Source organism: Oryzias melastigma, linkage group LG17 (assembly GCF_002922805.2).
Source record: "Oryzias melastigma strain HK-1 linkage group LG17, ASM292280v2, whole genome shotgun sequence".
Taxonomy (NCBI): Eukaryota; Metazoa; Chordata; class Actinopteri; order Beloniformes; family Adrianichthyidae; genus Oryzias; species Oryzias melastigma.
The window spans coordinates 22,041,676-22,058,203 of record NC_050528.1 but is presented as its reverse complement, the minus strand read 5'-3'; the positions used below and the strand labels follow the sequence as shown (position 1 = coordinate 22,058,203).

At 38.3% G+C, this 16,528-nt stretch overlaps 1 protein-coding gene across 3 annotated transcripts in view; it reads right to left on the bottom strand.

Annotated features, from left to right (window-relative positions):
* slc6a9 (solute carrier family 6 member 9) overlaps nucleotides 1-16,528 on the bottom strand; it is a 95,428-nt gene that overhangs the window by 43,052 nt on the left and 35,848 nt on the right. The window contains exon 1 of one of the 3 annotated variants that reach the window (XM_024273820.2): nucleotides 14,006-14,512. The exons of the other annotated variants lie outside the window; for them this stretch is intronic. Within the exon in view, the coding sequence (XP_024129588.1) occupies nucleotides 14,006-14,047 (42 nt within the window). The 5' untranslated portion in view covers nucleotides 14,048-14,512. Of the gene's footprint in view, nucleotides 1-14,005; nucleotides 14,513-16,528 lie in introns of those variants that run through there. 3 annotated transcript variants of the gene reach the window in all.

Sequence of the window (16,528 nt, the reverse complement as noted above, 5' to 3'; positions counted from 1 at the left end):
TTTAGCTATTGTTAAGGAGCATAATCTACATGTAGTCTTCCTTCCTCCTGACACTGTACTGCAAATGCACACATCACACACATGCAGTCTCAACAAGTTTTATCAGCTTTAAACCTCCACTTATTTCCTTACTCGCACAGAGAACACGCTGGCTGAACAAGCGTTGTCATCAGCTCTTCTCTCCCCTGGTTTTTGCTTTCTGCAAATTCAGGACAAAGCTCCTGAATAAGCCTCATCAGCCTTTTGTCAGCACCCAGTTTCAGAGTTTAGTATAACCTTTCCCTTTTTTTTTTAACAACCTGGCAGCACAATAACCTGTAATTGTAAAGAATGCAGACTGCTGTCATGGAAACTGTAAGTGTTGAAATCTTTATGCTTTTGCCAAAATTGTGTCATTTGTTAATTTTGCTAATAATAGATTGTGAAGCTATAGTGCATTTAATTAAAAAAAACATATTCTGGGTAATTAATATGGTCCTGCTAAAGAAACAATACATGCAAAATTATTGAGTGGTATTGTACAATTTATATATATATATATATATATATATATATATATATATATATATATATATTTTTTACCATGGTCTAGTTGGCTGCTGGGTGTGGAATAAAAATAATATACCACACCTAAAAAAGGAGTTCTGGTCACATAGCCCAAATGCTCTGTATCACTGTGCAGGTTTCGTTAAAAAATACTTTAGCGCTATCTTCTGAACAAAAACAAGCGGGAAGTGGTGAACTTTCTCCTTGAACTGATGCGTTATTTAACCTATTGTGACGATCGGCATAGATATCGCTTTTCTTTTGTAAGGTGAAGGAAATCATATTGACAACTTAGTCAACCCCACCGGGGTACCAGTGTCGGCTCAGCCGGCTCAGTGGCGTGGTGTCATTTTGTTGTGACAATAAGCCACATCACGTATCAAATAGTCGGCTTTTTGTGAAAAGCAATCTAAGCCGCAGAAATAAAGTATTGAATATTGATTGAATATTTATTTCTTGTCATGGATACGCACCCCCCTCGTCCACACAGTCTGTGGGGAACTAGCGACACCTGTTTACCTCTCTTTATTAGGAGCTGCTGCCCTGTGTCTGTCTCAACGACCCTGTTCATGAGAACCTTTGGAACTGATTTGTAAATCTGTCTCTGAGAAATCCCCTGCACTGGAACTTTCCAATCAATGAGTCTTACCCCAGCACCATTGCCGCCTGCCATTTCCTCATTCTACTCAGACAGCCTGAAGGAGATCCTCAGGCACCACCCTCACCTCAACGTCAGCCCTCTGCCGTGCACCCCTCCACTATAGCACCATCTGTTGATCACCGTTTACGAGTTGTCATCGCCAAGTAAGATCCTAGCCTGTTCCTGTCTGATTCCACGTGTCTCCTCCTGCCTGCGTTCCTAACTTCTCTCCTGTCACCCCAGAATTCTTCGTCCTGCCTGAGCCAAATAAACCCTTTATTTACCCATTCCATGCCTGTGTTCATTGGGGTCCAAATACAAATCCTTTCATTTCTTTTGTAAGTGATGATGGTATAAGCAGTTAAATGCCCTTCGAAGTTTCCATTATTAGAAATCAATGCACTTCATGGAGGTAACCGTCTGACACAAAATGGAGAATGGTTCAGGCTTCCATGTCGTGAGTTAATTTCTGATAATGCACACTTCATCGGGCATTATTCCTTACATATACACACCATATATATATATTTATTCATTTATACACACTGTGTATATTTTTTCATACACTATATAAACATAATTCACTAAGTTTTATGTTTTTATTAGAGCTGGGAATCTATTAAAAAAAAAAAAACTAATTAACTGCAAACCTGGAAAGAAAATCATCTTGATTATTTTTTTTTTCCTTTTTTCAGTGCCGGTCACTTATTATCCGTAAATAATCATAATATGAAATCACACAATTGTAATCTAAGAATGTTTATTTTATATTTATACTGTAAATCCATTCAATTTTTTAAAAATCAGAATAATCCCACTTTGGATTGGGATTAATCACAATTAATTGTAATGTTTTACTAGGTAAGTTTTATATGACTATATGGGGCTTTTGAACAAAAACAGGCCAGAGAGAAAATGTTTCCTTCATTTTTAAATGTCTTAAGTGTTAACCCAGAAGTGTACATTGTGTCCACAAAGAACATGAACAGTGAGATAAGCACAGAACTCTAAAGGCTTTTATGTCTGCAGTATTACTCCAGGAAAACAAAGATGCTTAAATACAGCCATAAGAAACGAACCTGGAGACCCAAATATTTTACATCACTGCCTAGGCTGCTTTAACATAAAAAAACAAACTTATCTTCATCATATGGATAAAAACAAGTGGTAAGAGGTGAACTTTCTCTTTAAACTAGGGCTGCCATGATTAGTCGACTAATCGACGACTAATCGACCATTAAAATAGTCGACGACTAATTTAATAGTCGATTAGTCGTTACTTTAAAATATATGGAGTCAGAGTGTAGTAAAGTTGAAAGCTATATTGACATTCTGCTAGCTTTTTAGACTATTTTGCCATTTATTAGGGTTTATAGGCTATTTTGGAGTTTAGCCAATATTTCAGCTACATGCTAACTATTTTGGCTAACTTAAGCTTTTTTTTGTGTAAGAGAATATTTTTGATTTAAATCTAATTCCATGTAATTCTTATATGTAACCTTTCAATGAAGCTGTAACCTTTGAATGAGCCTAGTGGGCATTTTAAAACATCCTTCTGAATACATGCCTAAAACAGCCTTCAGTTCGTTAGAATTCCAACTTAGGGGGTGTTTGCTGTTATGACATAGATAACACGTTTAACCTGGGACAAATGCAGGATGAGACTTCTGCTGACTCTGAGATAGATGTAGTTGCTGTTAGGACATAGATAACGAGTTGATCCTGAGACAAATGCAGGAAGCAGAGGCTTCTGCTGACCCAGATACAAACTTATGGAAGGTCCCTATAAAAACTCCTGAATCTTGTCAGTTCGTTGGAACACTCTGACAGGGTCTTCCCTACGCGCCACCGTGCACAGCGTGTATTTTTCTGAGTTCTGTTATTAAATACTTGTGTTAATCTTGAATTGTGTCTGCTCTTCCTTCGGATTCAACATTTTTCCACCACATTTGTTTTTTAGGCTATTCCATAATTTTTCTAATATTTCAGCTACATGCTACCTGTCTTGGCTAATTTAGGCCTTTTTCACTTTTTTTAAGTCGTTTGTGGCAGCACCACTTTAAACCGATGCTTTATTTAATCTTTCGTGACGATCAGCATATGTATCACTTTCCTTTGCCGCTGCAGTCGAGGCTCAGCGACGTGTTGTCGTGTTACCATGACAACGCGCCAGACCAAGGATGAGAGAGTCCACTTTTTGTTAAAAAACGCAATGTAAACCAAAAGAAATAGCAAAAATAAAGAACTAAAAATCGATTGAATATTTCTTTCTTTTATAAGCGACCGTGGTATAAGTCGGATAATGCCGATGAAGTGCTGTAACACACGTGGAAGGCTGCCCCGTCTGAGGCAAAGTGGAAGACTGTTTCTTCGCAAGGTGTAATTAATTGGCATTTATAAACATTAACACAATCATTCTTTTTGATTTACTAGGTGTGATCACGCGTTTTGATTAATAAAAAAAATGTGTAATATCTCACTTGATAGTGCATTTAAAATAACATTTAAAAATGTTATGTACACCAAAATTGAAACTAAACTCATGAACTATGAAATTTGTATTAGTTTTCTAAAAATAATTTAGCTAAAATATATGTATAAAGATGCATACAATTAAAATGAATGTTCTTTAATATAATTATCTATGAGTTATACATGTTTAAGAATTCAAGCTATACATATGAAAACACCTTTATATTATTTTTCATCCTACAGGCCAAAGACTCAGGAGTGGAAACCTGTCCTGTGTCACGGGGGCCTTTAGGCTGCTCACCCTTGTCATGACCCCAGCATTGTTTTCAATGATGCTTTTACCTTGGAGGGGAGAAACTAGCACAGCTAATTTGACCTGCACATATATGCATTTTAAATATACTGCAGATATACTGCATAAAACAAAGTCAAGCGTATGACCCTGAGGTGATCTTGTTTTTTAATGACCCTCAAAGCCCTGACAGGAGATTGTGCAGAAGCAACGGTTGGAGTTAAACTTATTTATTAAGCCTACTTGCAGTTTTTTGTTCACTTTCTCAAAGCTGCACACAACAACATTTAAAAAATCTTTGACGAAATCTGAAATACATGTTATGAAAAAGCCAACAATGCATAAAGCTTACTTCAAAATTGAGCATCCAAGTGAAACGTTTTTCTCTTTCATGTTCCTGTCAGCTTTGGTAAGACTTTTTAAAAATGTACTTTTAAAATGGTCCCTCATTTTGACATTTAATACCACAGACTTAAGAGTTTTATATTTTTTAAATGAAAAAAAAAAACATTTATTTTTACATTATTTATTTATTTTTGAAAAATTCTTAAAGACAGACTAATAAAAATTGTGTTTTTTATATTTTTTTAGAATGTTCTTGTACCAAATTTTCTCCTGATGGAGAACATATGTAAAGAAAATTAAGCTCCAAATTACTTTTCTGAGTATTTCTTTTTAAAACTCACTGTGAATCAGGAGGAGACAAAAAAAATGCGGTGTGAAAAAGGGCGTATTCACTCTGCTCTGCTCTATTGTGGTGCTACCACTCGTGTGCGAATACGTCCATGTTGCTTCATTTTCCTCATACGACTGGATAGCTCCAATATTGCTTGACAGGGGAAAAGGGGGCAAGGTTGGTCCCTGCGAAGGGTCCTACCCACAACTCAGAGGTGAATTTCTAATGAACTACTACCGCTATGGAGAAAGTGTCCAAGAAAATCTGACAAGTTTTTGATTTTGGCTAAAATCCTAGCTGAAAAACAACTTTTACAATAGATCAAAAGATTGGAGAGGGTCTTTAATTCTGACTTTTAGATCAGACATGTTAAATGTCACTAACGAATAAATAAGAGAATAATAAAAAATGAACGAGTTTCCATCAAACATGCAGAAGAATCTATTTGGACATTAGAGTTTCAGTAGCCTGACCTTGATAATGAATTTAGTCAATTGTCATGAAACACTATCATACCTAACATACCTAGTGTGTAAAAAAGCAAAAATCTGCTTGTATATCCAAAACCAAACATTACCTGTCAGCTCTGCTTTGAAGTTGCTTCTTACTAACAACCTTTATTATGTCAGCAGATGCAGACACAAACTGTCCTTCAATATGACAAGATAGTGAAATTAGTTCACAAAAAACAAAAAGTGCTTAACCCAAAAACTGTCCCAGAAAACAGTCCAAAGTAAGCAAAGTCATTTTGAGCTAGAGAGAATATAGGAAACATCTAATATTGAACTGCCCACTGTTAAGGCTATACATTATTTAAAAGAAAAATGTATTTTTGAATTGATAAAATAGGAGACAATACATGTACAAAATAAAAAGTATTACATTTTTAATATCACATTTTAAATTCAAAATAAAACATTTGGATATCTTTGTTGAGATGTCAAAGAAATTTCTTTTGCATAAATACTAATAATAAACAAGTTGAGTTTGCATGTTCCCTCTTGGAATGTGAGGAATTTCTCAGGGCACTTGACCACCATTCCACTGCTCAAAATCTTTCTGAGATTCTAAGTTGCTCCATAAGAGTAAGCATTTGTGCGGTTGTTTGTGAGCTGGCGACCTATCTGGCATGTGCTCTGCCGCCATTACAGACAGCTGTGACAGACGCCGGCAAGCCCTAATCTGGACCCCCCCCTCCTTGATTGAATTTGAAACAAACCAAGTATAACTACTGCAGTACCTCTAAAGCCCACTAGAGGCCGGTTGCAGAGCAGAGGAATTCTCTAATCTCTTTTGACTCTAATGTTAAAAAACTGACTGTTTTTCAAAAATAAACCTGCTTTCAGAACATCTTTACAGTTTAATGCATTATCTATTATTCAAGACAACTCTAATGCTAATAAAGTCCACACTGGGGATGTTTTTGAATGCATGGTGTTCACATTGGACAAGCAAGAGGGCGATTCTTCTCTCTTTCTTTTTCTACTGTTTACTAGCGCTTGTCCATCAGCTATAGTTGGAAGAGGCTTGGTGCGAAATGCTGAAGTGTATGTGCACCGACTCCAACAAATTACGCTCCTTGAACTTTGTTTCAAAATCCTCTTAAGCTACATTCACACCACCCTCTGCAACGCTTGTAGTGGTCATGAAGTGACCAAAGCAGTCAAAGTGGTCACTTCCAGTGACAGTCTATGTAAACAAACAAGCCTTTTGGGTTTCTGCAATCAAAACTCTCACATTCATGCATAGCTACGCATGTTTCTACAACCGCTTTGAGGCTCTACGTACAATCCAAACCAGGTCTAACTTTGACCAATCAGGGACTTGGATTTGGTAGTGAGGTATAGATGGGGTCCCTTTTCTTTCACTGAAGCGCCAATCGTTTGAAAATGAATCATGGAGGACAAATTAATAATTGTAGTTTATGCCCGGCCGGAATTATGTGACACAAGAATGGTCTTTATGGAATAGAGCTGTGAAAGAGAAAGCTTGGAGCAAGATTTAGACCACTGTGAACATTATGTGCTAAACGTGTTGAAGATCACACGTTTAGTCTGTTCTTGAATGTGCCTCAAATGCCGAGTGTGTACGTAGCTTCAGGGCTACAATAATCTCTGATGTGTGCAACTTATTCAAAAACATGAATAATAACAATTAAGTCTATATTACTGCGTTTTAATTAATTAATCTTTTGAAAATGCATTGTTTTTGTAATAGTTGCATGTGCTGGGTGGCAATGACCGTCTTTAGGACAACGGAAAGGTCTGCTTTCTCCTTTCTGTATTTTTATTCCTCTGTTTACTTTACTGTCTTTTATGTAGTAGTAATTTCTAGTTTTTTGTTTAAATACATTTATTGAAATATTTATTTTAAATTCTATTCTGCTTTTCCTCTAAGCTCAACACTTTGTTGAAAGTTGTTATGTTCTAAATTAAACTAAATTGGATACGGATTTTTGAAAAATATCCCTGTTCTCATGCACTTTATTTTTCATAGACGATAACAGTTAAAGCTAAATGAAAAAACCTTTGAAATATATCCATCAATCAGTAGCAAACAAATTTACTTGAATTTCACCAAATACAAACTGAGGGAAGCTTAAAGAAATACACATAACCATTCTAAAATTGGCAGAAAACTCCCAAAAGATTAAAAATAAGAAGCTATAGAAATATTAGACTGACAGAAGAGTGGAAAATGACAACAAGATAGGCGAGATATTGGAGCCTTACAGGGCTGTGACCCCAAAAGACCTGAAACTCCCTGGTCTTTAGTAGAGAACCCAGCATGACTGCTGCATAACTATTGAAGTACAAGGAAGCTGTAGGCTCACGAGAAACTCTAAACATGATCTACAGGCTGATTCAAGATGGATAAAAAGAAAATAAAGATTTTACCTGCATGTCTTATGAGAATACGGGAACAGGATATGTTTGTTTCTAAAGTTTCGTTGATACTCAGCTGAATCCACAGCACTGATCTGGTGTGTTTCAGATCGTGGTCATGTAAAGTTGAGCAGTATTTTTTTGATTATATGAACCTTCAATAGTAATTAATATCTGCATTGTGTGGTCATTTTTGCAGCATTTTAACACAACTGCTGTTCAAATTTTATATAATACATAAACTTATAAAATGAAACTGAAACCAAATAAATGCAGTTTTTACGTTGACCCAGAAGATAAATGTGTTTATCTTCAGAAAAGTTTTAGCTCTAAACTTGTTTGTATTTGTAAACAGCTTTGGACTTGCATGTAACCACAGAAAGTTTGAGACACCCCCAACAGTCTCATTAGCACCCTAGCTCTTCTCAAAGTGGGCAAAGCAGCCGTCCAGGTCCTCACTCACCTCTCCACCTCATTAGAATCCACCATTGGACGTTTCTGTTCGACCCACACATCGCTTTTCTGTGTGTGCTGTCGTATGAGTGAACACTGTGGCAAGCCAGCTGTGAGCCCGTAAGCCAAACTTAGCGAAGTCAAAGGGAGAGGGAAGGTTAGAGCCACCACAGGGAGATGAACGAGGGCCACAAGCGCACAAACACACACTTTTCAAACCTATTTCTGTCTCTTTTCTTTTTTCTCCACACGTGTCTGTTCCCTGCTTTTCAAACCTTGGCACAGCCAGTAAACGGAGCTACATTGCATTTCTGCTCCATATACTGCAACACCTGCCCCCAGATGGGTAGTTTTTCTGTCTGTGTGAGTCTGTCTGTCTGCGTTTGTGTATGTGTGTGCGTGTATAGGGCCCCTGCTGGCTTTCAACATCAGATGTAATGTAATGAACAGTATTTTTGTGGCTGCCATAACATCGTATGCGACGTCTGTTGATTTTTCATAGCCAATTCCATTTTCTATAGGTTTTCTTGTGGCATGTTTTTTTAAAATGTTCCTGCTGCAATGACACAACTTTAAATGCTTGTGTGTGTCTAAACTGCAAACGGCTATTTTAGGGGGGAACTACTGATGTTCTCAGATGAAAGGCTGCAGTGCAGATGGGCTAAATATGACTAGGTACACTTGTGTAGAAAAGAGCCATAAACAGAAGAGGTAGGTGTTGAGAGAAACAGCATTGGATCCTCTACAGAGAAGAATATTTAGAGTTTTGCTCAAGCGTTCAATTCCGTCTTTGGTATTCTGTCGCGTACAAAAAGTGCCTGTACAAAAATATATTTTTCGGAAATGGTTTTACGAATTTTATATTTTCATGGTTGGCCACAATTTCAATCATAATGCTCAATATTTTTAGAATATCTAGATTAAAATATAAATGCAAGTATGAGAACATTTTAAAAATTAGTCTACTAATTGATTTTTTTAAATTCTGAAGATATATCACCTGCTTTCCAACAGGCTTTCTCAAATGTTTTAGAGAAGTACTGTATTTTCCACGCTATGGGGAGCATTGGATTCTAAGGCGAACCGCCAAAAAAATGTTTATATTATCAAACCTACAGTATGTTATATGTCTGTAAACTATACTGTAAGACGCATTAAGCAATACAAAAGACTTTAGGGCTGAGTGATGCTGAGCATTTGGGTTTCAATCCGATAGCGGTAATTATCGCTGATAACGATAATAATATCAATATTCTTCATAAATGCGGTGGATTTGAAATGAACCTCAAAATCTCGATTGTTTTTAATCACTGTGAATGTTTTTTTTTGTGAGTTTCCTTTTTTTTAAATTGCTGGATAAACATAAAAGGAAAATATTTTATAAAAAAAAAAAAAAAAAAAACTTCTTGAAATTAAATAAAAAGTGAAGAAGAGAATGCAAAACAGTCAACAAAACAGAAGTAACTATGATACAATAATAAATCAAAATGTTTAAAGATAAAAAAAACAACTGGTAAAAATATGAATAACTAACAACTTCTTAGCCTTTAAAAAGACTAATACAAACAGATGAAAAGTAACTTGTCCAAAAAAACTCAGCATTTAAATAAAGTAGAAATGGAGTGAACAATGCATGCATGCACTGTGAGATCTGCTGCTGAGATCTCACAGGACTGGTGAGAGTGGTGAGGGAACGACTCAGCTGCATCCTTTTTGCTGATACAGAAAAGTTTCAAACAAGAGTAGAAATATCAATATATCTGCAGGCCAGTATTGATCCGATCTGATACCAACTTCAGATCGATACTATCCATATTTTGGATCAATCTACCCAGCACTCCCATCAATAAATAACTGTGTTCACAGTAACTCTAGAACTTGTTTGTAGCTACATGTCGGCCACATTAGTATTTTCCTATTACCTGTAATTCCCAACCTTGTCTGCAAAAAGTAAACAGACTGTAACACTAAAGCAAACGTTACAGTGACTACACCAACTCCTACCTCATGAGTAACAAAAAAACATAGTCCGACACCCATAGAAATTAGCCGCAGTAGCGTATTTACAATAACACCAAACCTTGTTTGCAACTTATGAAAAGACTCAAAATCCCTCCAGGTACTCCAGATTGTAAGGTGCACTGTCAGTTTTTGAAAATAAGTGGGGTTTTCAACGCTTGTGCTAGCTTTCCCATGACAAACGTTGACAGGATTTTATGTCTGCCACGGAAACCAGTGAAAATCCTAAGTCATGGAAATAAAAAGTTCAGTGCTCTGTCCTGTGGGGTCCTGGTAACCCCACTCCCAACGTCAACAATACCAAGGATAGCACAAGGACTATGTGAGCCTTATAGTACGAGAAATACGGTATCAACAGAAAACTCTAAGCTTGCGATCAATATGATGACAAATCTTCTCTTCCAGTAAAAAGATGTCAAAAAGGATTATCCGCATTCACTCAGCACTTGCTAAATTCATCCGAACTTCTTATTACTGCAATTACCAGTCAAGCATGTCTTAAATCGCACATAGGACCTCAGACTATTGTCCCAACATGATCAGGTCAGTTAACTGCTGTGATGACAGATGAGGGCCACAGAATGACAAAGAAAACCGTTTGGATCAGATGTAGACGAGCAAACTGCTTTTGACGTCCAATGAAGGTGCAATCAGACTATTGACCGGCCATGTGCACTAAATAATTATACAGTAGAACGAACCGTCCTCAACTATCAGTGGGGAATCCGAAGAGCTTTGCGTTTTAAAGACCTAACGCAGCCTGCAATTATCAGACTGAACTCAAAGCGCAGACACGTTGTGCTATAAAAAGATGTCGGTAAATGTTTTTCACTTCCTTTCTGTATAATATTTCTTCTAATCTACAATTAATATGTGGTAAACGTCTGTCTGATGTGTTGGTAGATTGAAAATTCCCCATAAAAAACTTCTCACTGACAGACATTTCATTAGAAGAGAGTACTTTTCTTGTTTTATAGTTCTATACTATCTGGAATCCAAATCAGTCTGTGGGTTCATTTTCTGTTTTTTTTCATATAACCCACAGACAAGAGTCTTTTTCCCCATTACAAACCAGCAGGTAAAACTTTGAACAAATTAGTAGTCCATCACAAAAACAGTCTTGTTACAGTACTGGAAACTTAAAGAGAAAGAAAGGACCCATCGACCACAACATCATAATCATATCCTTTAGCATTGGGCTGACGTTACATAAAGCATGTTCATGCAATGTATGCACTTTTTTATCGTCAATCATGGCAATACAAAGCAACAATTCAACAATCAAACTTAGGGCTGGCAATTACTGGGTACCTCACGATAAACTGCGAAACATGGGTCTCGATTTAGACGATATCGGGATACTGCAATAATTGGTAAACAATCATCTCTAATAACTCACATTATATAGAAGAACACATTTTTGGGGAAAATGTATCCCCATTTATTTTTTTAGCTTGAACACAATCATAATAAACAACTTGTGTCTTATTTTATGCAACAAATAATAGACACTTTTGTGCAAATCAGTAAGCATCGACACCAATTGAATTGGAATTATCTATAAAATTCAGTGTTAACAATAGTAAACATTAGCAGCAGTGCCACCACATAGTGCAAAATTGTTGTAAACAACAGAAGAAAAACGTAATAATTCGAGTAGCTGCCAGGCACATTGGTGCTCACGACAGTCAGTCTTGCAACGCATGTCCCCTTTCTACCTCCAAAGGAACGTCTCATCGAAGAATAACGAAAATAACGTTTTATAGCCTCTTCAAACGAAAATGAAGATCGATACTTGGTGATATCCCATTGAGAATCAATCGCAGGACTAAATATTGTGATGTATCGCAATATCTAGATTTTGGCACACCCCTAATCAAATCAATTAATTAATGTTTGTTAGAAACTGTTCCAATATTTTGGAAGTTATCTGGCATCAGTCTTTGTATAACATCTATTGCCTTCCGTGACGGACCTTGAGAAATTTCGGAAAGCACATTGGCGAACTTTAGAGAAACAAGGAACAAGACAGACGTTACTTAATTAATTATTACTATTTTCTTTAAACTATTTATTTTCCTATTTGATTTAATTCCTCCTTGTGCTCTCCTATGGGGTCCAGATGACCCGACCCTTATATTGATGTGTGATCCCTCCCATGACAAAGGCGGACAGGATTTCATGTCTGCCACGGACACCAGTGAAGATAAAAAAAGTTCAGCGCGCTGTCTTGCGGGGTCCAGATGACCCTACTTTAAATGTAAACATGCCTAGGATAGCATTTTCATAAATACCTACCTTTTTTTCCCTCAAGGGACCAAATGGAGACATCAACCGTATATGTCAAAGTCTCCCAGAGGTCCAAACATTTGCGGGAGGCAACTAGGCTACCATCCCCATGAAAGGACGTAACCATACAAATAATGGTCAATCGTTGACAACAGTTACTGACAACATAACAACAAAATAAGATTATTGATTAATGCTTTCGGAATTAATAAAAAAAAAGACAAAATACAATCAGTCCCACTATCACAAACAAGTAAATGTGTTTATTCAGAAAATTGTAGACTTTTAGCATAAAGTTGAGTTATAGAACGTATAGAAAGTTTTCTTTTTAATTAGTTACCAATTATAGTTTTATTCATTTAAGATCACTTGTACCTGGTCCGGCTAATAAAAAAAACTGTCAACAATAAAAAGGCGCATTTCACTGTTGGAGGGCTTAGAAAATAATTCTAAACAACACAATTTGTTGAATATAATTTCGAATTTCGAATTGAATGATATATATCAGATTTTGTACTAAAAAAATCCCTACCAAATGTTAAACTTCTAACAAAAATGGCATTTTCAAGCGACTCAAAACTCATCAGTATGGAGGCAAACTTTTAATTTGAGGACAGATTAGAAGCAGAAGAGTCCATAATTGCCATTTGTTCAAGCAGAACAGATTATAAACCCAACATACTTATCAGAGTTCTGTCAGTCAAAGCTCTAAGAGCAATATGTTTGCTTCCCGTTAACAAATCTACACGGTCCAGGATATGCGGATTAGCAGAGGTACATGCATGATAGGTGTCTCCACATTCGCACACATACCGCAGTGGGGACATGAGTTGCATGCTCTTCGAGGAGTATACTGCTGTGTGCAAACTCACTGTGTGCATTTGCCTACAGACCTATACCGGGCTGACTCAGCCTTGACAGCAGCAATCAGAAACAGGAGACAAGAACTTGGCTTGCAGAAAATGCCGGGAACAAGGTCGGATGTACACACACACAATGAGAAGAGTACACACACGCCCCTTTTTTGTGTTTACCTGCCTCAAAGGAAACTGTACATCTTATCTTAAACAGATCAGAGCTTTTAATTGTTTCACTTAATAGAGAAAAGCCGAGCGGTGTAGGTGCCAAAGTGTGCAATTAAAGCTCCTTGTTTGAAGCGCGGAGGGAGGGTGTTATAAATATCAGCCCGTTCTGGACACTTTTTACTTTCTTCTCTGCCGCTCTCTTTCACACACACGGCTGACCAGCCCACTTCCTTACCAACCCCATCCCTCACAGCACTGGCCGGACTTCCCACTGCAATTACTTATAAAACTTTTCAGGGCTGCCACACGTGGTCGGGTTTTTAAAGAGCTGGGTCCCCCTCCTCACGTGGTGCGGGGGGTATTGAGTCGTCACCGACCCCCTGAATGATCGCCGAAAAATAAGGCGGCGTAGACAATAGCTCGTCTTGATGAATTCAATTCTTTCAGGTCCCTGTACCGTTGTCCAGGCAGCTCTGAGCAAAACAATCGTTGCTTTGATAGCCCAAGAAACACACACTTAGTTGCTCTTAGAGACTCCCACTAACTACTTCCGCCATAGGGTCTAGAGATGATATACGTCTTACCGGAACTTAGGAAGTCCCTTTTTTTATTTCAAATCTTCATTTAAGGTTCAAGCAAGATTTTTACCGCCACGGACACAGACGAAAAAGCAAGCAATCAACCCGCAAAATGACAGATAGGACTGACCTGGTCTGCGGTGGACGCGGCAATGGTGTTGGACTCAGACATGATTTGATCCTGTGACCTAGTGGTGCTTGTCTGCTGGCCACTGTAGGCTCCCTCATTCACACCTTGCCTTTCAGTTCCGTAGCGAAAGAGGGGGGCCGTGGGGGCAGCAAACACAGTATACCCTCCCTTTTGCCCTGGCTTGATTAATTCCTGAATTACTTTCACCTCATTTCATCTGATGGAGCTCTGCTTCCTCTCCGCCTCTCTTGCTCATTCGGCATGGTAGCCCATTCGCTCTCATCTCTCTCTCTCGGTCCCCCCCCCTCCCTTACTCTCTGTGATTCCAACTCTAACCCCCCCCCCTGTCCTTCCCTCACTGCACTCTTACTTCTTATCCACCCCTCCCGCTCCATTTTCTCCCATTTGCTAACTTTCTCCCTTTGCCTCCTCATTCTGTCGTATTTCTCCATTTCAAGAGCATACTTCCTCCCTCCTCGCCTGCCATCTACCTTTTATTTCACCCCCCCTCCTTCCCCAACCTCCCACCACTTCCCAAAAAAAGACACAGGAGAGATCCACAGTCTTTTTTCCCCCCTCTACCTCCACAATGAATGGCTCGTTGTCAGAGCAGCACCTAGGCTGAATACAGAGCGAGCAAAGTGGGAGAAAGGAGGGCTCGTGGGGTTAACGGTGGAGGGTCCAGCGGGGTGTTGAACTGTCGGGCCGGCCCGAGTAAACTTTAGGGAGGGGGTTGACGAAAATTTGTGCTTTGGCCAACCTTTCCCTCAATTCTTAACTTTTGGTCTGAACAGATTGATGCAAAAACATTGGTAAGTCCAATAAGTTGGAGGGCCTGCACGCCTTCCACTGCACTCCGCTGGCCCCTAACCCCCTTTCTCTCAGTTGCTCTTATTTCTTCCATTTGTTTTCAGAGGCAGCTGCTGCTGCAACTCTGCAGACCACCAACATGTTCCCTTTCAGCAGTACTTGACTCTTCCAAATCCTCGTCCGTCTCTACACCCCGACATTGCCAATGCCCTCCGCCCGCCCGCCATGTCACTCCAAGGGCCACCCCGAGCCAAAGCCCTCCTCTTTCGCCTCTCCTGGTACGTGGTCAAAGAGGTACACCCTTTCAAATGTAAGCGCTTCCCTCCTGTGCTTCTGTTTTAATGGCCGCATTGTTGTGTCTGTTTGCCACCATATGGCTAATGGCTGTCCAAAGCAAAAAGAGTAAAGACAAAGACATAAATAGATAAGAGTGCCCCCACAATAGGGAAGTGATTGAGAGGTGGACAAAAACACCACTCATGTGGCAGTATAACATCCCGTCTTTCAACAAGTCACCAGGCATTAATTCTCTGACAGGATGTGGTGCGACTCTTGTCAAAAGTTGACTGGCGTCCAGCCTAATGGGTGTTTGATAGCTGTGGACAATGTCCACTGCCGCTTGAGTGGAGGCCCTCAATTTATGTTTAACACAAGAGGAGCAACGCAAACAGGATGCTATTCATTTGTCTATTAATTCTGAGCAACAGCATCTCACCGGGGATCCTATAAAAGAGTCATTAGCATTTAACCGCCCTGCTCTGTGTGCTGAGAGGAAATAGTAAAAGCAAAGGAAACAAGTGTGCTTGTCAGCTGATAGCAAACTGTTCATACGTTGAGTGCAGTTGCAGGCACCTAAACAGTTTTTGTACCGTATTTTTCACACAACACAGCTCAAAAAAAGTATAAAAAAACTAAAATTCACGGCATAACTCGGAGTGGCTTAAATGTGTATTAATTCTGGTTGTGATTATAGATGTCAAAGCAATTTTAAGTTGGTTCACTGCGCCCAGTCAAAGTCTTAATTTTACGAGTTGCAAACAAGGTTGGGTGTTACTGTGAATACGTTAATGTGGCTAACGTGTCGCAATGTCGGACTGTGTCATTTATGGTGCACCTGATAATCTGGTGCGCTCTATGGTCTGGAAAATATGGTAATTCTTAATTGCAATAATCCTATTTAACATTTTGATTTTGAAATACAGAAAACATATTTATCTTATATTTTAAATAATTATTGAATGGAAAAGGTTCAGTAAACATTTTGACTCTGATATTATTGTAACATTATTCATTAGTAGCAAATGATGGTAACTGCAAGTAGTTTTTAAATTTTAGCTAATATTACAATTTCTGTGGAAGTGTGGAGTGAAGCGACAACAGCTTAAACACAGATTCCATTCTTCACCAATGTCATTAGACAGTTACTGCATAATAATGCAATCATTCACACAGATGAAATGCAATATTGTTGATATTAATAGAAACCTTTCAAGCTAATTGTTGCAGTGACAAATCCATTTCTGAGGCAATCAAGACTCAACAAGATATACAGTTTACAAGTAAAGATGAGAATATTCAACAAGCACATCTCTTTTTCACAGACATGAAGGTAGAAGATTGACCAAGATAAAAATTATGTTAAATCTTTGTTACTAAAATAATCTAGAAGTTGCTAACTTGCTGACTAAAGCACAAAATAAAGCACACAACTAG